At 44.9% G+C, this 22,466-nt stretch overlaps 1 protein-coding gene across 1 annotated transcript in view; it reads left to right on the top strand.

The window, feature by feature from the left end:
* Positions 1-22,466, top strand: part of kcnh3 (potassium voltage-gated channel, subfamily H (eag-related), member 3) — a 617,557-nt gene that overhangs the window by 586,500 nt on the left and 8,591 nt on the right. The window contains exon 13 of the mRNA XM_067987818.1: positions 20,945-21,051. Coding sequence (XP_067843919.1) covers positions 20,945-21,051 — 107 coding nt within the window. The remainder of the gene's footprint in view (positions 1-20,944; positions 21,052-22,466) is intronic.

Consider the following 22,466-nt stretch of genomic DNA (forward strand, 5'->3'; position numbering starts at 1 on the left):
CCACACCATCCGCCCCCCCCCATCGCTCCCTGCACAAAACAGTCCTGCAACTACACATACACCCACTGTAGAGTGACCCAATGGGTGGCATCAAGTTTCGCCGTTCATGGTGAACCCCATGAAAGGGCCCTATTTACAAAAGCCAGTCAAGCATGGCCAAGATGTGGCAGTAGTGGTGACAATCATAACATTTAATGTGATTTTAACAAAAAGCAAATATAAATGAAAAACATGACCATCCGTCAAACACCCTTGTGCATACCCTTCGTGCTTACAAAACCTTTGCCTTTCTCTTCCGACTACTTCTACTTGTTGCATCCCCTTTGGCTGCAGCAGAGGTAGTGGCAGGTTGCTCTTGTTCATGCCCTGACTGCTTAGATGCTTTGGGCCTACGCCCTCTGGGATTTGGTGCCCGTGAGGGCCCCTCCAAAGACTGCTCCACCTGCACCTGGGCAGGGACATAATCGGCCACCTGCAGAGGAGGCAGCATTGCGGGTACTGGTTGAGAGGGGGGCAATGGGTGAGAGGTGGGAATGCTTTTGAGTGGTGTCCCCACTTCCATGTCCCCTTTCGCCATCATCCCTCCCCTGAGGCAGGGCCACATCACTCCTACCACCCTGGTGGTCAACAGTTTGGAGGACATGTATGATGCCTTGTAAGGCCAGTGCTAGTGTATCTATCTGCCAGTTTAAGGTGGCAGAATGTTGTTCAGCTTGAGTCCGAATGGCCGTTGTCAAGGCCTGAATGGACTCATTCGTGAGCCGTGCTTGAAGCTCAATGGAGGCTACCCTTCTCTCCATCGCAGACATTCCCACACTTACCTGCGACACTATCTCAGGGAGTTGCTCATGTCCCTGTGACACTATCTCAGAGATTCCCTCACGTACCTGTGCCACAATTTCACTCATGCAGAAGTTGGACTCCTCCATCCTCTGCGCTATTGTGGAGAGTGCATGTGGCACCTGTTCCAGTACCTCACAAATGTGCTGCTGTCCCTCGATCATTCTCCTTTTCATGGATGGCCCCCAGGGTTCCGCATCTGCGTCCAGCTGAGTAGAGCCTGGAGAGGAGTGCTCCCACTGACGCGGACTCTCCGCAGCTGACCCAGTCACCAGTATCTGCTCATGCTCATGTGTGTGGTAACTCACCAGGTGCCAACCCAACTAACTGAGGACTAGGACCCACCAAGATGTGAGTATCTGCGCTGGTGGATGGCTTGCTAAGATGTGACAGTGCACCCTCAGATACTGGCAGGTCCTCTGAGGAATCGCCCTCTGCCATCACAGCAGTCGCTGAAGGCCCCGTAAGAGAACAGAAGGCAATATTAAGCATCATCACAGATGTGTCACGTTGCGATGAGCATACTGAGGTGCTGAAGGCATGTTAACATCAATTCATATTGTGTGTGATGAATGTTAAAGTTGTGTCACCAGACCTTTGTGGGGTGCCAGTCTCGGCATCCCCAACGGACAGACACTCGAGGGTTTGGCTGAGCTCCAGCGCCTCCTGTAAGGACAATGATTTGTTGCGGCCCCCCCTTTGGTCCTTGCCCTCTCCCTTGCATTTTTCACTCTCTTCTCCTAGAAGTGGAGAAAGAACAAACGTGTGAGTGAGTGATGGTGAAGTAGCCAAACGATGAATGCATTGCTTTGGGTGAGGCTCACCATGAAAGAGATGCATCAGAGGGTGAGTATGAGACCGTATGAGACAGAGCCATCACATTGGAAGAGGATTGGGGTGAGTGGCAGAGGTGGGGGTGACAAATGGGGAGGTGAGGAAGTGCAGGTAAGTTGAGGATGAGCCTTAAGTGGGTGTGAGGAGTGATGTGTTAGAGTAGTGTTGGCAGTGCAGAATAAGTTGGGGGGTGGGATGACGGAATGTAGGAGAATCAGTAAGTGTACTCACTTTTGCTGACCTAGTTAGGTCATTGAAATGCTTCCTGCACTGTATCCAGGTGCGGGAGATGTTGCTGCTGCTGGTGACCTCCTCTGCCACCTCGAGCTAGGCCTTCTTGGTGGCAGAGGCAGGCCACTTCCTCCCGACCGCCTGGTAAAACACATCCCTGCTCCTCCTCACCCCATCCAGTAGCACCTGGAGTGAGGCATCGTTGAATCTTGGAGCAGCCTTGCCCCTGTGCTGCTCCACTGTGGTGTGTGGCTGTTTGCTCCAGGAAAAGCCTTTGGAGCAATGGCCCTTTAAATGGAGCTCCTCCAGCTGACAGCCTGTAATGCGGGTGCGCAGTCTGCCCACTGAACAGCTTTCGGACAGCAAACCCGGAAGTCACGTTAAGTGGCACCAATTCATTGCGATCGCGTGGGGAACGGACATTTTTGTTTATCAGGTTACTCATGCGCCCATTCACCACCCCCCCCCACCACCCCCCCACTGCCATCCCGCCTCCACTCTAATATCGGGGCCTTTGTGTCCTCCTCACACCTTACTTTCCCACCTAACTTTGTATCATCAGCAAACTTGGATACATTACACTCGGTCCCTTCATCTAAGTCATTAATATAGATTGTAAATAGCTGAGGCCCATGTACTGATCCTTGCAGCACCCCACTAATTACAGTCTGCCAACCTGAAAATGACCTGTTTATTCCTACTCTGCTTTCTGTCCGTTAACCAATCCTCCATCCATGCTAATATTTACCCCAAACCCCATGAGTCCCCTTATCTTGTGCAACAACCTTTTATGTGGCACCTTATCGAATGCCTTTTGGAAATCCAAATATACTACATCCACTGGTTCCCCTTTATCTACCCTGCTAGTTACATCCTCAACAAACTTTAATAAATTTGTCAAACATGATTTCCCTTTCATAAAACCATGTTGACTCTGCCTGATCATATTATGATTTTCTAGGTGCTCTGTTAGCACTTCCTTAATAATGGATTCCAGCATTTTCCCGACGACTGATGTCAGGCTAACTGGCCTGTAGTTCCCTGTTTTCTCTCTCCCTCCTTTCTTGAATAGCAGGGTAACATTTGCTACCTTCCAATCTGTTGGGACTGTTCTAGGATCTAGGGAACTTTGGAAGATTACAACCAATTCATCCACTATCTCTGGAGCCACCTCTTTTAGAACTCTAGGATGTAGGCCATCAGGTCTAGGGGATTTATCGGCTTTTAATCCCATTAGTTTCTCTTGTACTTTTTCTCTACTGATATTAATTACTTGAAGTTCCCCTATCCCATTAGCCCCTTGGTTCCCCACTATTTCTGGTATGTTTTTTGTGACTTCTACTGTGAAGACAGTAGTCATCGGTCTATAGTCATGTCTTTAGTCATTGGACATGTTGACAGTTCTCTCTAAAATAGCCATTAGAGTCAAAATCTCCACAAGGAATGTGGTAGCTATCCCTGTAGCAGTTACTGACTTCACAGCTACAAACCCGTTCATCTTATAGCACGGCAGAGTAAACAAGGTAGTGTTACTGCCTCTGGAGTGTCTGAGACCCACTAAGAGAGGTTCATTTGTTTTACCGATGCCTCTGAAGCCAGCACCACCCCCAACCACAGGACTGTGTCAGAGGCAGAGGCGGCCATGTTCAGTACCAAGTATTCACTTGTGGAACAAATTACATGGCTGGCAGTTTCCACTGATGCCCCAATTATAGAGTGGAATTGCTTCCAGAGAAGTTGATCTGGTTGCCTGTGTTCTGAAATCACCGTGTTTGTACTAGGGGTAGAATTTGAGACCTGAGTCAATGCTGGAACTAGAGAATATTTTCTGGTCACTATTGCTGGTGGTGCAGGAGCTGAACAAGTACTGGGGTACCTGGAAAATCTGGCTTGCATCCATATAGTCAGATCTGCTCCACTTTAGTGCCACATGTGATCTTCTGGTGGGCCTTTTAGGTTGATCTAAAGTGGTTTTGCCAAAAATGAGCCATAGTTTTATTTACCTCGGCTCACCTGGAGTAGGCCTTGATGAAGCTCCATGAGCAATGAAGCTCTTAAAGGGCCCAAGACTTTTTAATCATTTTTCTATTTTCCACTTTTACAGCACATTTTAGTATCGGTTTTCACTGTTAAATTTTTCAAAATTTTTTTGGAGTGTTTTTTCTTTCTCATAGTAGTGCTTATGTGGAACATAAACTAACCTGAATTGTCTGCCAATTCACTGGAAAGCTGCTTATAAGTGAAGCACTTACAAAACTTCAGCAGACCAGAGGAGGAAAAAAAACATAAAGGGCATGAAATTTCATGGGAGCTTTTTTTTTATTCGTTCATGGGATGTGGGCGTCGCTGGCAAGGCCAGCATTTAATGCCCATCCCTAATTGCCCTTGAGGGAACAAGGCATCTAAATAACGTGTCATGTGGTCATTCTTAAGTTAACCTTAATAATGGGGAGGGGGGGGTTTGAAGTGCTCCAAATACATTATGTCATGGTTGAAGTGAGCTCTGGGATAGGGAGAAGGAAAAATGAATTAACTGGAGTTCCCACTCCTGATTGCTGTCCAGTGACTTCTGCTGGAAAGTGCAGGAAGACAGGATTGGACTTGGCTATGATTTCCTCCATGGAGGAATAGGCTGCTGACATTCACTGTCTGAGCTCACACATGGTCACATGGACATGATACCACAGGATACCAGCACCAGTGGAACTGTACGCCAGCATGAGACACAACCTTCGGAAGAGCAGTGGCAAATATTAGAGAGGGGAAAAAATACTTTTTTCAAAAATTGAAAGAGCATTTTGTAGATTTTTTTTTAGGACTCAGCCATAAGCAGAACAAAAGAATTCCAGTGTCCCACACAAGGGCTGATTTTTATTGAAGTAAAATTAAATGTTTTACTGATTACCTGGAGTGCAGTAGGTGTACAGAACATCACACAGTGGGCATTTCAGAAATCTCACTGGCTACAGCCATGACAAATAAAAAGGATTTCTTGTAAAACTGTTTTCAAAAAGTCTTCCTTTTGAAATAGATCCAAGCTCCGGTGGAACAGCAGATAAGCACCAGATGTAAGGTTCTTTGTGCAAAAGTTTAATTTCCTCCATTTGTAATGGTTATTGTCTGTCGCTAATGGCTTCTCTCATTCCCTCCTTTATGACTGTCGGTGTGACTCTGCTGCTTTTAGCTCCTCGCTGTGAAAAACAGGTCACAGTGGCCTCCTGCTCCATTTCCTCGCTAGGTATTGATTTCCCACTAAACCTCTCTTTAATCAGGGTAGCCTGCTAGAGTACTAGATTTTGGTACTTTGCTAATCTTGCTCTGATGTTATACCAACTATATGTCCTCATTACATGCTATTTTCATTGGTCATCTTACTAGTGCCTTTAAGTATAATCAAGACGTTTTGTGTGATCCCTATTTAAATTGGATAAATGCAACCATCGAAAATGGCTTTCTTCCTAACCACCTGTCAAATATGATTCATTTTTGAATGAGTTTCCTTCTTTATACTAGTCCCCCTCCTCCACTACTTGCAGCACTTTTATTAGGACAGTAAGAAAGCCAGTCACCGCTCGCCCCCTTCCCGATTGCTTGCCGCCACCCCCCTGAGATCCTCGCCGGCCGATCTTGCTCTCTCTCCCCCCTCCTCCCCCTATCGGTGACCAACCAGCTGCCTCTGGGGCCACTACTATCCTAATGAGGCAGGAGGATAAATGTGCCCTGATCCTGCCACCGGCCTCATTAAGCGCATGTGGTGATCTAATTTCTAGATCGGTGCTCAATAATGCTTCACATTTGCCTCTGGAGCTCCACTGATGTTTTGTGGGTAAATGCAGTGACTGGGGTGGAAGTGAGCAATGCAGTGCAGGAAAGCCCAGGTTCAATCCTTGGCCTGTGCTGAGTTGACTGGTGCTAGCTAGGTTGGGATCAGGGGACTTACAGTCGACCTAGTGCCTCTGACTAAGAAGGAAAAGAAAAATCACCCACGGTTCCAGCTCTTGATTGCTTTACCATGGTCCTCACTGGGAATTGCAGGTGTGTGTATGTCAAGTGAAAACAGAATCAGGTTGGCTAGGGTGCTGTAGACAATTAGATAATCTATGAAATCCACTATCTTGAAGAACAGCTATTTGGGTGAGGTACCGGAGGATGGTCAGTCATCGTGGAACTGTGCCACAATATGTTGCTAGGAGAATTTTTTTTAAAGTAATTTTAGAGTCTTACTTAATCTTGGCTGAACTGTAGGGAGAGATGCAGAATGGAAATATGGCAAAACAGGGGGTCGTCAACTGAGGCTTTCTTAATGTCCAATAAAAGCACTGCGTGTAGCGGAAGAGGGGGAGCGGCATAAAGAGGTAAAAATCATTCAAAAATGAATCCTTTTTGACAGGTGGTCGGGAGTTACACCAAATTTAATGGCTGCATTTATCTAATGTACACAAAACATCTTGGTTATTACAAAGGCATACGCTATTAAGATTAATTTCAATTTATCAGACAAAAAACAATCTTAAGAGATATACATAAAAATGCATTATATATGTCTGGTATTTAGAGTTTAACAGAGTTATGACATCAGCTAAGAAAATGATTAGTTATTTAATAACACTAATAACCTTGCTATAAATAATTAGTACACCTTTAATTAACAATGCCCGTTATACACCTAAAATGAAGCATTCCCACATCATTAAAAATACATTTTTTTCCTTTGACAGGCTGAAATGGAGGGCTTCAGATTCCTGGGGCATTGAGACCAGTTCTGGGGCAGGAGGGACGGGTTGCACCTCAACAGGGCTAGGACCAATGTACATGGGAGATTAACTAATGGCATGGGGGAGGTTTTAAACTAACTTGGCAGGGGAATGAAACATTGGAGAGGAGAAACAAGGTGCACAGAGAACTGGGAGAGATAAACGGCATTAGAATTAAGACTAGTTCAGAAATAGGAGATATTAGACAGGGGGGGGGAAGTGCAATGCAGACTTAGATGGGGTTAGAGTGCATGTGTGTAAATGCACTGAGCATGGTAATTAGGGTTGGTGAGCTGCTGGCACAAGTAGCCTCATGGGATTATGATATAGTGGCAATAACGGAGACCTGGCTCAAACAAGGGGAGGGCTTATTTATTATTCTTGGCTACAATTTATTCAGGAAAGATAGGGAAGGAAGAAAAGAAGGGCTGGTGACAGTATTGATCAAAGATACTGTTACAGCATAAGAAAGGGATGATGTACTTGAGAGTTCAAAGACAGAATCTATTTGGATAGAATTAAGGAACAATGGTGGAGCTATTACGCTGCTCGGTGTATACTACAGGCCACCAAATAGTGGGAAGGAGATAAAGGAGCAAATTTGCAGGCAAATTGCAGAGAGATTCAAGAACTTTAGGGTGGTGATAATGGGGGACTTCAATTATTCTAATATAGACTGGGAAAATAGCAGTGTAAAGGGCAAAGAGAGGAGGAATTCCTGAAATGTGCACAAGAAAACTTTCTTTCATCAGTATGTTTCCAACCCAACGAGGAAGGAAGCAGTGCTGGATCTAGTTCTGGGGAATAAAGTGGGGCAAGTGGAGCATATTTCAAAGGGAGAGCATTTGGGAAACACTGATCACAATATCATTAGGTTTAAAGTATTTATGGAAAAGGACAAGGAAAAATCAAATATGAAAATACTCACCTGGAAGAGGGCTAGTTTCAGTTCAAAAAGGGGGCGAAAGATGAACCCAGCAACTATAGACCAGTCACCCTAATGTCGGTGGTGGGGAAATTTTTAGAGATCTTAATCCAGGACAAAGACTTAGAAAAATATGGGTTAATGGATTAAAGCCTGCACGAATTTGTTAAAGGAAAATGTGTTTGACTAACTTGATTGAGTTCTTTGATGAAGTAACAGAGAGGGTTGATGAGGGTAGTGCAGTTGATGTTGTGTATATGGACTTTCAAATGGTGTTTGATAAAGTAACACATAATAGACTTGACAGCAAAATTCAAGCCCATGGGATTAAAGGGACACTAGCTGCGTGGATATGAAATTGGCTAAGGGACAGAAAGCAGTGGTGAATGGTTGTTTTTCAGACTGGGGGGGAAGTGTGCAGTGGTGTCCCCCATGGGTCGGTGTTAGGACCGCTGCTCTTTTTGATATATAGTAATGACTTGGACTTGGGTATAGAGGGTATAATTTCAAAGTTTGCAGATGACATGAAACAATGTGGAGAACAGAAACAGACTTCAGGAGGATATAGACAGACTGGCGAAATGGGCAGATGCATGGCAGATGAAATTTAATGCAGAGAAGTATGAAGTGATGCATTTTGGTAGGAAGAATGAGGATAGGCAATATAAACTAAATGGCACAATTTTCAAGGGGGTACAGAAGCAGAGAGACCTGGGGGTGCACATACACAAATCTTTGAAGATGGCAGAACAAGTTGAGAAGGCTGATAAAAAGGCATATGGGATCCTGGACTTTATTAATAGAGGCATAGAGACGTTGCTGGAACGGGAGCCAATGTAGGTCAACGAGCACGGGGTGATGGGTGAACAGAACTTGGTGCGGGTTAGAATACGGGCAGCAGAGTTTTGGATGAGCTCAAGTTTACGGAGGGTGCGAGATGGGAGGCCGGCCAGGAGAGCATTAGAATAGTCAAGCCTGGCGGTATCAAAGGCATGGATGTGGGTTTACTGCGGCAGATGAGCTGTGGCAGGGGCGGAGACGGGTGATGTTACGGAGGTGGAAGTAGGTGGTCTTGGTGATGGAGAGGATATGGGATCAGAAGCTCAGCTCAGGGTCAAATAGAATGCCAAGGTTGCGAATAGTCTGGTTCAGTCTCAGAGTGGCCAGGGGGAGGGATGGAGTCGGTAGCTAGGGAACGGAGTTTGTGACGGGGACTGAAGATGGCTTCAGTCCACCCAATATTTAATTGGAGGAAATTTCTGCTCATCCAATACTCGATGTTGGACAAGCAGTGTGACAAATCAGAGGCAGTGGAGGGGCCGAGAGAGGTGGTGGTGAGGTAGAGCTGGGTGTCGTCAGCATACATGTGGAACTTGAAGTTGTGTTTTCAGATGATGTTGCAGAGGGGCAGCACGTAGATGAGAAAAAGGAGGGGGCCGAGGATAGATCCTTGGGGGACTCCAGAGGTAACAGTGTGGGAGCGTGAAGAGAAGCCATTGCAAGGCGGAAAAATCCCAAGTTTACCAGTCTTTCCCGGTAACTCAGTCCTCTGACAATAGGGATCGGCTTCATAGCTCTTCTCTGCACTGTGTCCAGGGCTGAAATGTCTGTCTCGCCTCAGTGACCAGAACTGGACATTGTACTCAAAAATCTTTTTTACAATATAGGCCTCTCTATCGCCTTACATATGAATTTCAAAATCTTCAACCTCATCGACAAATCTCTCCATGGCCTTGGTCCTCCACCAAACCCCCCGAAAGTTCTGCATTCTCATTCAGCCTTGTGTTTCTGCATGCACCCTCCATTCTATTGGTTCTAGTCTCCTTTTACCTGCTTCTCCCTCTCTCCGCTCCACTCTTGCTCTAGAGTCTTCTGTTGTCTGCTCCATATTTATCCATATACTTTTGTAAAGGTTAGTTGGTGTATTTGCATTACGGCTGATTATCTACTGTTTACCTGTAATTTTAAGAGAGCAAATATAAACTGCAACTGAACTCAGGAGGTAGAAATGTTTGTGTAATGGGTGAGGCCTTGGCTTTCCAGCCTAGCTGTGTTTACTCCATCCCAAGGTGCAGGATATTGGGGCCACCCTATTGCTGTTGCCATTTTACGAGACTAAGAAAAATTCACAGCTGAATGGAAAAACAAGCAGCCAATCCTAATCATCAACAACATCAGCAGCATCATTGAAAATGCCCAGTGTGACCAGAAAAGAGCAACTAATCCTAGACAGACAGCACTGTAGTACCATCAGATATTTACAGTACTCTCCATAGTTGTGCCATTAGATTGAGTATAGATTCTTGGTTAAATCTGTTTTATCTATTGTTTCTGAACCACCATTATAATACCTCAAAGGGGAATTGTTATCTAAAATTTATAAATGAATCAATAACTTTTCTCATCAATGTAGCAGTCCGAATAACTATTAAAGGGGGCTTTTAACACAATTTAATGGACCATTTTCCTCTACTAAAATTGTTACAGGAAATCTTTTAATCTCTTTGTTATAGTCGAATCTTCTTCACCAATCATGCGTTGCCGAAAGCTAGAGATTAGAAGGTACTAAAAATGAACAAAAGCAATCTTTCATCTTTGCTTCACATCAGTCAGAAGTAAGTGTCTCACTAATAGTTTGGAGCTGAGAACAATTTTTTTTTTTATTCGTTCACGGGATGTGGGCGTCGCTGGCGAGGCCGGCTTTTATTGCCCATCCCTAATTGCCCTCGAGAAGGTGGTGGTGAGCCGCCTTCTTGAACCGCTGCAGTCCGTGTGGTGACGGTTCTCCCACAGTGCTGTTAGGAAGGGAGTTCCAGGATTTTGACCCAGCGACAATGAAGGAACGGCGATAAATTTCCAAGTCGGGATGGTGTGTGACTTGGAGGGGAACGTGCAGGTGGTGTTGTTCCCATGTGCCTGCTGCTCTTGTCCTTCTAGGTGGTAGAGGTCGCGGGTTTGGGAGGTGCTGTCGAAGAAGCTTTGGCAAGTTGCTGCAGTGCATCCTGTGGATGGTACACACTGCAGCCACAGTGCGCCGGTGGTGAAGGGAGTGAATGTTTAGGGTGGTGGATGGGGTGCCAATCAAGCGGGCTGCTTTATCTTGGATGGTGTCGAGCTTCTTGAGTGTTGTTGGAGCTGCACTCATCCAAGCAAGTGGAGAGTATTCCATCACACTCCTGACTTGTGCCTTGTAGATGGTGGAAAGGCTTTGGGGAGTCAGGAGGTGAGTCACTCGCCGCAGAATACCCAGCCTCTGACCTGCTCTCGTAGCCACAGTATTTATAATGGCTGGTCCAGTTAAGTTTCTGGTCAATGGTGACCCCCAGGATGTTGATGGTGGGCGATTCGGCGATGGTAATGCCGTTGAATGTCAAGGGGAGGTGGTTAGATTCTCTCTTGTTGGAGATGGTCATTGCCTGGCACTTATCTGGCGCGAATGTTACTTGCCACTTATGAGCCCAAGCCTGGATGTTGTCCAGGTCTTGCTGCATGCGGGCTCGGACTGCTTCATTATTTGAGGGGTTGCGAATGAAACGGAACACAGTGCAGTCATCAGCGAACATCCACATTTCTGACCTTATGATGGAGGGAAGGTCATTGATGAAGCAGCTGAAGATGGTTGGGCCTAGGACACTGCCTTGAGGAACTCCTGCAGCAATGTCCTGGGGCTGAGATGATTGGCCTCCAACAACCACTACCATCTTCCTTTGTGCTAGGTATGACTCCAGCCACTGGAGAGTTTTCCCCCTGATTCCCATTGACTTCAATTTTACTAGGGCTCCTTGGTGCCACACTCGGTCAAATGCTGCCTTGATGTCAAGGGCAGTCACTCTCACCTCACCTCTGGAATTCAGCTCTTTTGTCCATGTTTGGACGAAGGCTGTAATGAGGTCTGGAGCCGAGTGGTCCTGGCGGAACCCAAACTGAGCATCGGCGAGCAGGTTATTGGTGAGTAAGTGCCGCTTGATAGCACTGTCGGCGACACCTTCCATCACTTTGCTGATGATTGAGAGTAGACTGATGGGGCGGTAATTGGCCGGATTGGATTTGTCCTGCTTTTTGTGGACAGGACATACCTGGGCAATTTTCCACATTGTCGGGTAGATGCCAGTGTTGTAGCTGTACTGGAACAGCTTGGCTAGAGGCACAGCTAGTTCTGGAGCACAAGTCTTCAGCACTACAGCTGGGATGTTGTCGGGGCCCATAGCCTTTGCTGTATCCAGTGCACTCAGCCGTTTCTTGATATCACGTGAAGTGAATCGAATTGGCTGAAGACTGGCTTCCGTGATGGTGGGGATATCAGGAGGAGGCTGAGATGGATCATCCACTCGGCACTTCTGGCTGAAGATGGTTGCAAATGCTTCAGCCTTGTCTTTTGCACTCACGTGCTGGACTCCGCCATCATTGAGGATGGGGATGTTTGCAGAGCCTCCTCCTCCCGTTAGTTGTTTAATTGTCCACCACCATTCACGAATGGATGTGGCAGGACTGCAGAGCTTTGATCTGATCCGTTGGTTGTGGAATCGCTTAGCTCTGTCTATAGCATGTTGCTTCCGCTGTTTAGCATGCATGTAGTCCTGAGTTGTAGCTTCACCAGGTTGGCACCTCATTTTTAGGTACGCCTGGTGCTGCTCCTGGCATGCTCTTCTACACTCCTCATTGAACCAGGGTTGATCCCCTGGCTTGTTGGTAATGGTAGAGTGAGGAATATGCCGGGCCATGAGGTTAGAGATTGTGCTGGAATACAATTTTGCTGCTGCTGATGGCCCACAGCGCCTCATGGATGCCCAGTTTTGAGCTGCTAGATCCGTTCTGAATCTATCCCATTTAGCAAGGTGGTAGTGCCACACAACACGTTGGATGGTGTCCTCAGTGTGAAGACGGGACTTCATCTCCACGAGGACTGTGCGGTGGTCACTCCGACAAATACAATCATGGACAGATGCATTTGCGACAAGTAAGTTTTTCCCTCGTGTTGGTTCGCTCACCACCTGCCCAGTCTAGCAGCTATGTCCTTCAGGACTCAGCCAGCTCTGTCAGTAGTGGTGCTACCGAGCCACTCTTGGTGATGGACATTGAAGTCCCCCACCCATAGTACATTTTGTGCCCTTGCTACCCTTAGTGCTTCCTCCAAGTGGTGCTCAACATGGAGGAGGACTGATTCATCAGCTGAGGGAGCACAGTAGGTGGTAATCAGCAGGAGGTTTCCTTGCCCATGTTTGACCTGATGCCATGAGATTTCATGGGGTCCAGAGTCAATGTTGAGGACTCCCAGGGCCACTCCCTGCTGACTGTATATCACTGTACCGCCACCTCTGGTGGGTCTGTCCTGCCGGTGGGACAGGACATACCCAGGGATGGTGATGGAAGAGTCTGGGACGTTAGCTGAAAGGTATGATTCTGTGAGTATGGCTATATCAGGCTGTTGCTTGACTAGTCTGTGGGACAGCTCTCCCAATTTTGGCACAAGTCCCCAGATGTTAGTAAGGAGGACCTTGCAGGGTCGACTGGGCTTGGTTTGCCGTTGTCGTGTCCGGTGCCTAGTGGTCCGATGCCGGGTGGTCTGTCCGGTTTTATTCTTATTATGACTTTTCGTAGCGAGATTTTACAACTGAGTGGCTCGCTCGGCCATTTCAGAGGACAATTAAGAATCAGTCACATTGCTGTGGGTCTGGAGTCACATTTATGCCAGACCGGGTAAGGACGGCAGGTTTCCTTCCCTAAAGGACATTAGTGAATAGTGCCTCAATAATAGCCTGGAACTGAGAAAGATGCTTGTGATACCTCGGCAATAGACTGGAACTGAGAAAGATGCATGTGATCCCTCAGTAATAGCTTGGAGCTTGTACAAAACCAGTCTTTGTGTGAAATCATAGTGCTTTGCATTGCTGCTTGTTTGTACTAACAGAGTCCATTGTTCCATTACTTACCCAAACTCTGTGGGACTGGGCATATCTGGAAAAGCAAACTATATGAGGCAGGCTGAAACAGAGTGAAGCCCGTTTGCGTAATGAACAGTTCATACGTTGCAGTTTTGACTGGTTTTCAGGAATCTAAGCGTAGGTTCTGAATGGTGCCATTTTTCGATAATGTCAGTCAGCACATTGGTACCCAGCTGTTGTTTTAAAAAGAAAAAGGAAGTGTCTATATTTGACTTTGTTCAGACTGGGAAGATAGAAAAACTCAGAAATTTGGAAAGAAAAAACTGACATGCCCACAGCCTCTTGACCTATAGAGATTATTATGTTATTTAATTGTTATTGATTAATTTTTTCAGTATCAATATCACTCGGGGGTCATGACCGCAAGTGAATCCAAATACTCTTTCAGTCATTTTGATGGCCAGTCTGAATACTGATTCCAGAGCCATCTCTGCTCAAAATCTTTCTAGGTCCAGTCTAAAAGCAGCATGAATAAATAACTGATGTACAATGGACCTTGTTGAATCCCTTATTTCAGCAATATAAATCCTAAACATTCACTCCCTTCACCACTGGTGCACCGTGACTGCAGTGTGTACCATCCACGAGATGCAACTCACCAAGGCTTCTTCGACAGCACCTCCCAAAGCCACGACCTCTACCACCTAGAAGGACAAGGACAGCAGGCACATGGGAACAACACCACCTGCACGTTCTCGTCCAACACCATCCCAACTTGGAAATAAATTGCCATTCCTTCATCATCACTAGGTCAAAATCCTGGCACTCCCTTCCTAACAACACTGTGGGAGAACCTTCACCACACGGACTGCAGCGGTTCAAGAAGGCGGCTCACCACCACCTTCTCTAGGGCAATTAGGGATGGGCAATAAATGCCGGCCTTGCCAGCAACGCCCTCATCCCATGAATGAATAAAAAAATATATACATTATACTATAAGAGGATAACACAGTGACAGATCAAGGAGCCGTGTGCACTAGCACAATGAGGTTCCTCAGGTCATATGTCTTTAAATTGGGGACTCCAGATCCTAGGCTGGAATTCTGTCCATCTCACCAGGTTTCTTTGTTGCCTTACCGGTACATTGGGGTCGATTTCCCACCGGACGACAACGGGCAGCAGTGGGTTGGCCACCCGTTTTACTCTCCGCCTAATTGTCCTTCCCGTTGACTTCACTGATTGTCAGTGACGGCGGGAAGCTGAAGAGCAGTTTAAGGGGTTTCATTATATAAAATCATCAGCCAGCAGAACAGAAAATGAAGCTAAAACTTCCACTGGAGGGGTGAGCAAGTTTCTGACATCGCCAAGGAGTTTGGAATGGCATCAAAGTGGTTATTTTGTAACTTTTAGTAGATTATGGCTGCAATTGCATGGCTCTGGTGTAAAAGGTTAGTATAACAGGAGCATTACTTGCTATTATGTGCACACATTGGTTGATCAACTGTTGAACTCCAGAGTAGAAGTTGTTGATTTTGTTCCTTTAGGTGCCTTTATTGTGTGTCATAGATGTAATCTGTTTCCTTGGCAATACATAAGCAACATGTTGAGCCAGGACCAGAGAAGTGCATTACTTTTAATTACTATAAACCTCTGAGGGTTCATACAGCATGAGCGTTTCATTTGGAGAAATAAATCATCCTTTGAATATTATTTCTAAAAACATTCAATTACATTTGAGGGTTCACTTTAATGTAACTGTTGCAAATGTTTGAGTTTGCTTGTGTCTTTCTGGATGAAGCGTGGATGTTCAAGGGTTAAAGCCCATGATAAGGTCAGTGTGCTGATGTAAATCACAAACAGCTGCTTCAGTGTAAATAGGAACAGGAGTAGCCCATTCAGCCCCTTGAGTCTGTTCCTCCATTCAGTTCGATCATGGCTGATCTGTATCTTAACTCCATTCGCCTGCCTTGGTTCCATATCCCTTAATACCCTTGCTTAAGAAAAACCTATCAATCTCAGTTTTGAAATTTTCCCTTGACCTAGCCTCAACAGCTTTTTGGGGGGGTGGGGAGAGAATCAGATTTCCACTACCCTTTGTGTGAAGAAGTTCTTCCTGACATCACCCCTGAACGACCGAGCTCTAATAGCCACATTTCTCATATTGATCAAGATAATAGATTACCCATTGTGTTTTGTGGCATGTAAACAAAATCGAGCTTGCAAACAAAAATGTATCTTAGCTTCAGTAGGAGACTGTGTTTAATTAGTTATTATAGGAGGCTGTTTGTTTATTTGAAGTGTAATATTGTTAACCGTCAGCAATCATGTTTCTGGGTATGATCTTGTCAGGTTTTGTCTGATCATTCAATTTCACAATTAACTGAACTTTATTTTATTCCAATTGCCTTGTTTAAGGCATCTTGACATTGTATGCATTCTGAGAGGAAGTAGTAGCAAGTGTGGGCAAGAGGGGAAGGTTATTGGGAGGTGTCTAGTCTGTGAGTGCAAGCAGGAAGAGGTGTAGTGAAGTGTCCCGTTGTGAACGAAGGAAAGGCTTGTGAAGCAGGGGGTAGGAAGAATTGGTAGAACTGGGGCTAAAGTCTGGTGTTGCAGCACTGTGCAGAGAGTCAGAGAGATGTGAAAAGGAGTCGTACCGTGGCAATCCTGGTATGGTCATTGATTGGGAAATTAGATTAAAAGATATGACTGTAAATAAGCAGTGGCGAACATTTAAATAAATATTTCATAATTCTCAACAAATATACATTCCCTTGAGGAATAAAAACTCCACTGGAAAAGTGATCCATCCGTGGCTAACTAAAGAAGTTATGGATAGTATTAGATTAAAAGAAGAGGCTTATAATGTTGTCAAGAAGAGTAGTAAGCCTGAGGATTGGGGGAGTTGTAGAAACCAGCAAAGGATGACCAAAAAATTGATAAAGAGGGAGAAAATAGAATGAGAGTAAACTAGCAAGAAATATAAAAACAGATTGTAAGAGCTTATAGAATCATAGAAGTTACAACATGTCCATGTCGCCCAGTTTATCCCACTAAGCTAGTCCCAATTTCCTGCACTTGTCCCATATCCCTCTATACCCATCTTACCCATGTAACTGTCCAAATGCTTTTTAAAAGACAAAATTGTACCCGCCTCTACTACTGCCTCTGGCAGCTTGTTCCAGACACTCACCACCCTTTGAGTGAAAAAATTGCCCCTCTGGACCCTTTTGTATCTCTCCCCTCTCACCTTAAATCTATGCCCCCTCGTTATAGACTCCCCTACCTTATCTATGCCCCTCATTATTTTATAGACTTCTATAAGATCACCCCTTAACCTCCTACTCTCCAGGGAAAAAAGTCCCAGTCTATCTAACCTCTCCCTATAAGTCAAACCATCAAGTCCCGGTAGCATCCCAGTAAATCTTTTCTGCACTCTTTCTAGTTTAATAATATCCTTTCTATAATAGGGTGACCAGAACTGTACACAGTACTCCAAGTGTGGCCTCACCAATGCCCTGTACAACTTCAACAAGACATCCCAACTCCTGCATTCAATGTTCTGACCAATGAAACCAAGCATGCCGAATGCCTTCTTCACCACCCTATCCACCTGTGACTCCACTTTCAAGGAGCTATGAATCTGTACTCCCAGATCTCTTTGTTCTATAACTCTCCCCAACGCCCTACCATTAACGGAGTAGGTCCTGGCCCGATTCGATCTACCAAAATGCATCACCTCACATTTATCTAAATTGAACGCCATCTGCCATTCATCGGCCCACTGGCCCAATTTATCAAGATCCCGTTGCAATCCTAGATAACCTTCTTCACTGTCCACAATGCCACCAATCTTGGTGTCATCTGCAAACTTACTAACCATGCCTCCTAAATTCTCATCCAAATCATTAATATAAATAACAAATAACAGCGGACCCAGCACCGATCCCTGAGGCACACCGCTGGACACAGGCATCCAGTTTGAAAAACAACCCTCTACAACCACCCTCTGTCTTCTGTCGTCAAGCCAATTTTGTATCCAATTGGCTACCTCACCTTGGATCCCGTGAGATTTAACCTTATGTAACAACCTCCCATGCGGTACCTTGTCAAAGGCTTTGCTGAAGTCCATGTAGACCACGTCTACTGCACAGCCCTCATCTATCTTCTTGGTTACCCCTTCAAAAAACTCAATCAAATTCGTGAGACATGATTTTCCTCTCACAAAACCGTGCTGACTGTTCCTAATTAGTCCCTGCCTCTCCAAATGCCTGTAGATCCTGTCCCTCAGAATACCCTCTAACAACTTACCCACTACAGATGTCAGGCTCACCGGTCTGTAGTTCCCAGGCTTTTCCCTGCCGCCCTTCTTAAACAAAGGCACAACATTTGCTATCCTCCAATCTTCAGGCACCTCACCTGTAGCGGTGGATGATTCAAATATCTCTGCTAGGGGACCCACAATTTCCTCCCTAACCTCCCATAACGTCCTGGGATACATTTCATCAGCTTCTACAAGTATGTAAAAAGGAAGAGAGTAGCGAAAGTAAATGTGGGTTCCTTAGAGGCTGAGACAGGAGAAATTATAATGGGGAATAAGGAAATGGCAGAGATGTTAAACAAATATTTTGTATCTGTCTTCACAGCAGAAGATACAAAAAACAGGTGAAATAGTGGGGAACCAAGGGTCTAATGAGAGTGAGGAACTTAAAGTAATTAATATTAGTAAAAAAAAAGTACTGGAGAAATTAATGGAACTAAGAGCCAACAAATTCACTCGACCGGATGGCCTACATCCGAGGGTTCTAAAAGAGGTGGCTGCAGAGATAGTGGATGCATTGGTTGTGATTTTCCAAAATTCCCTAGATTCTAGAATGGTCCCAGTGGATTGGAAGGTAGCAAATGTAACCCTGCTATTCAAGAAAGGAGGGAGAGAGAAAACGCAACTAACAGACAGATAGCCTGACATCAGTAGTCAGGAAAATGCTGGAATCTTATTATTAATTAGGCAGAGTCAACATGGTTTTATGAAAGGGAAATTATGTTTGACAAATTTATTAGAGTTTTTTGAGGGTGTAACTACCAGTGTAGATAAGGGGAAACCAGTATATTTGTAGTATATTTGGATTTTCAAAAGACATTCGATAAGGTGCCACACAAATGGTTGTTACACAAGATTAGGACTCATGGTGTTGGGGGTAATATGTTAGCATGGATAGAGGATTGGTTAGCGGACAGAAAACAGAGAGTAGGAATAAACAGGTAATTTTCAGGTTGGCAGGCTATAAATAGTGGGGTGCCGCTAGGATCAGTGCTTGGCCTCAGCTATTACAATCTATATTAATGACTTGGATGAAGGGGAAAGTAAGCTGTGAACAGGACACAAAGAGTCTGCAAAGGGATAAAGACAGGTTAAGTGAGTGGACAAGAAGATGGCAGATGGAGTATAATGTGGGGAAATGTGAGGTTATTCACTTGGTAGGAAGAATAGAAAAACAGAATATTTTTTAAATAGTGAGAAACTATTAAATGTTGGTGTTCAGAGGGATTTGGGTGCTCTTGTACACGAAACACAGGAAGTTAACATGCAGGTACAGCAAGCAATTAGGAAGGCAAATGGTATGTTGGCCTGTATTGCAAGGGGGGGTTGGAGTACAAGAGTAAGGAAGTCTTTTTGCAACTATATAGGGCTTTCGTGAGACCACACCGGGAGCACTGTGTACAGTTTTGGTCTCCTTACCTCGGGAAGCATATATTTGCCATAGAAGCGGTGCAACAAAAGACGAAGGTTCACTAGGTTGATTCCAGGGATCAAAGGGTTGTCCCAGGAGGGGAGATTGAGTAGAATGGGCCTATACTCTCTGGAGTTTAGAAGAATGAGAGGTGATCTCATTAAAACACATAAGATTCTGAGAGGGCTTGACCGGTCAGATGCTGAGAGGCTGTTTCCCTTGGCTGGAGAGTCTAGAACTAGGAGGCATAGTCTCAGGATAAGGGGTCGGCCATTTAGAACTAAGGTGAAGAAAAATTTCTTCACTCAGAAGGCTGTGAATCTTTGGAATTCTCTACCCCAGAGGGCTGTGGACACCCATTGAGTTTATTCAAGACTGGCATCACTAGATTTTTGGACTCTCAGGGAATCAGAGGATATGGGGATCAGGCGAGAAAGTAGAGTTGAGGCCAAAGATCAGCCATGATTTGATTAAATGGCAGTGCAGGCTCGAGGGGCCATATGGCCTACTTCTGCTCCTATTTCTTTTATGTTCTTAGGTCATTAAATGTCTTCCTGCACTGCAGCCAGCTCTTAGGAACTATGCTCCTGGTATTGAACTTTCTAGCCACCTCTCTGCACTGCTGCTGGTTCATTTCCCAGGGTATCCTTTACCCATCTGAAGGAAAGATGACCTCCTTCTTACTCTTCGCTTACTCCATGAGGTCCTCCACAGCAGTATCTGAAAATCGAACAGGCCCTGGCCATTGTCGTTCTGCCTGCTGCCTCAATATTGCACTGTTCCCTCACCACCACTGAAAACTCCACCTCCCCTTTAAAGCCTGGTGGCAGACCTATCAGATCCCTCCCAAACAGCAGGCTGCCTGTATGAGCAGGTCGATTCGCACTGGCAGGTCACCTCCTGCATGTGAATGAGGCTGGATCAGGAAAATCAATCGGGCCCACTGCCTGCCTGATCTGTGCAGCAAACGAAAACCGTCTCCAGCAAGCTTAAAAATACAGTCTTCAAAATATTGCTGGGTAGTATCAGCTAGGACTCGCTTACTCAACCTGATAAATCTTTTTTTGGGTCCTGGGGAGAAACATCTTTCAAATGCTTTAGAAATCCAAGCAATGTTTTCCACCGTAGAGCATACAGCCCTGCACGCAGATTAGCTTGGAGACCTTGGGATCTGTTCCATTTCCTTCTCCGAGCACGCCAAGACAGAGCAGATTGAATTGTAAGATGAGCTCAGAGCAGAGAGAAAGTCTTTCTATGACATGAGTGCGAAGGGACTGATTAAACGATAATAGAAAAAGGATGGAAAGCTTGGCTTTCCTGTGAACAGCTTGTTTCATGGCCCTTTGTTAGTCATGTGGGACTATCAGCAAGAATGATTAGACATTGCTGGTAAAAATAGAAGCCATTGCACCAGCTAAATGAACAAACTGCTATTAATGTACTCTTGTTGCTTTTTTACTGAGCTGATAAACAGGAACTGTACAGATATCCACTTAAGAATTGCAGTTTACCAGTAATGATCCAGCACAGTTTCTGTTCATATGCTGTGTTGACTTTCCCCCTTAATCAATAAACAGTACCCTGTAGTCTTTTTTAATATTGAAATTTGTTTTTCAAAAGTAGGTTCTATTTTTCAGCAAACTCTCGGCTTCTGGCTCAGGGAAGGTGATGATTCTATCAATGTTAATAATTTAGCCCTGTTTTCTGTTGTTCTGTAACCTCATGCTTGACGTGATGTGTCTTGGCCAGGTTTGTGGATGGAATTGAAACCGACAACAGTGCATCAGCCAGGCAGAAATTTGAATTCAGCGCAAAACAGTTAAATGAAGACAGCAGCCTCTCTCAGTTAAGCTCAGGTAAATCTAATTTATAGCAATCCCTTTCTGTAGAAACACTTTGTAACAAGTGATTTGTGCATAATGTTTTTCACTCTACCAATTCCTCAGCAAACTGCAAGTCCCACAGTCCTGCATGATTGACAGATACTTTTCCAAAACCTTTCCTTTCCCCTCTGTCTGACTCTTATATAATTCATCTCATCTTCTCGTTTTCTTTTTGACCCTGGTGCTATCTTGTTCTACAGATTGTAACCTTTTACCTTGGCTTTTAAATAATAAAAACAATCGATATTGATTGATATTTATTCTACATAAACTTTTCAGCTGTACAAATATAATGGAATCCTGGTGGTCTCCCAAGCTCATTGGTGTCTTCTTCTAATCTATCACTTCTAACCTGTCTCTCTCATCTCTATCGGATCAGTGCTACTACGGCCATTGATCCTCTGAACATTCTTATGCTCCTAATATGCCATTCGTCGTCGTCCTCCTCCTCCTCGTCCTCCTCCTCGTCCTCCTCCCTCCATTCTTACTGTGTTGAAATCGACACTCGTCACCCAGTCTCCTACTCTGACTCATTCTTTCCCAAGACCTGAAAACGAGTGGAACTCCTTACCTCCTTCAGTACTTCTTTCCTCCTCCAATGACCATGCTTCTTAAATCCAAGTTTGGTGCCATCAAATCATCACTTCATTAATTATCTCATCATCTGTCCTACTCTTTTCAACCTTGGCCGTGTCCAAAACTATGGGCCTTAGCCCATCTGTCTGGCCCCCAATTAAGAAACATCTGTAAGTGGCGATCTCATTAAATCACCTTTATGTTTTCATCAAATCATTCTTAATTAGAAGACTGATAAATTGCAGCAGTGATTGGTATAAAAAGATTAATTCAGCTGAAATAGTATATACTTTAAACTGTTTTAATTAATTCAAAAAGCAGAAAAAATATGGTTCAGCACTAGATGTAAATATTCAAGAGGTTTCCCCAGTGCTGCATAGGTTAAAGTATACAATACACATGTGGCTATATGTACATTGTTATCAAATGAAATAAGATTCTGGCTCCAGCAGAATCCATGTGTTCATAGAATCATAGAACGTTACAGCACAGAAGGAAGCTATTCGGCCCATCATGTCCATGTCGGCCGAAGAAAAGCTATCCAGCTTAATCCCACTTTCCAGCGCTTGGTCCGTAGCCCTGGAGGTTGCGGCACTTCAAGTGCTCATCCAAGTACTTTTTAAATGAGTTGAGGGTTTCTGCCTTTACCACCCTTTCAGGCAGTGAGTTCCAGACCCCCACCACCCTTGGTGAAAAAATTTCTCCTCAGCTCCCCTCTGCTCCTTCTACCAATTACTTTACATGTATGCCCCCTTGGTTATTGACCCTTCTGCTAAGGGAAATAGGTCCTCCCTATCCATTCTATCTAGTCC

The sequence above is a fragment of the Heptranchias perlo genome, chromosome 7 (assembly GCF_035084215.1).
Source record: "Heptranchias perlo isolate sHepPer1 chromosome 7, sHepPer1.hap1, whole genome shotgun sequence".
NCBI lineage: Eukaryota > Metazoa > Chordata > Chondrichthyes > Hexanchiformes > Hexanchidae > Heptranchias > Heptranchias perlo.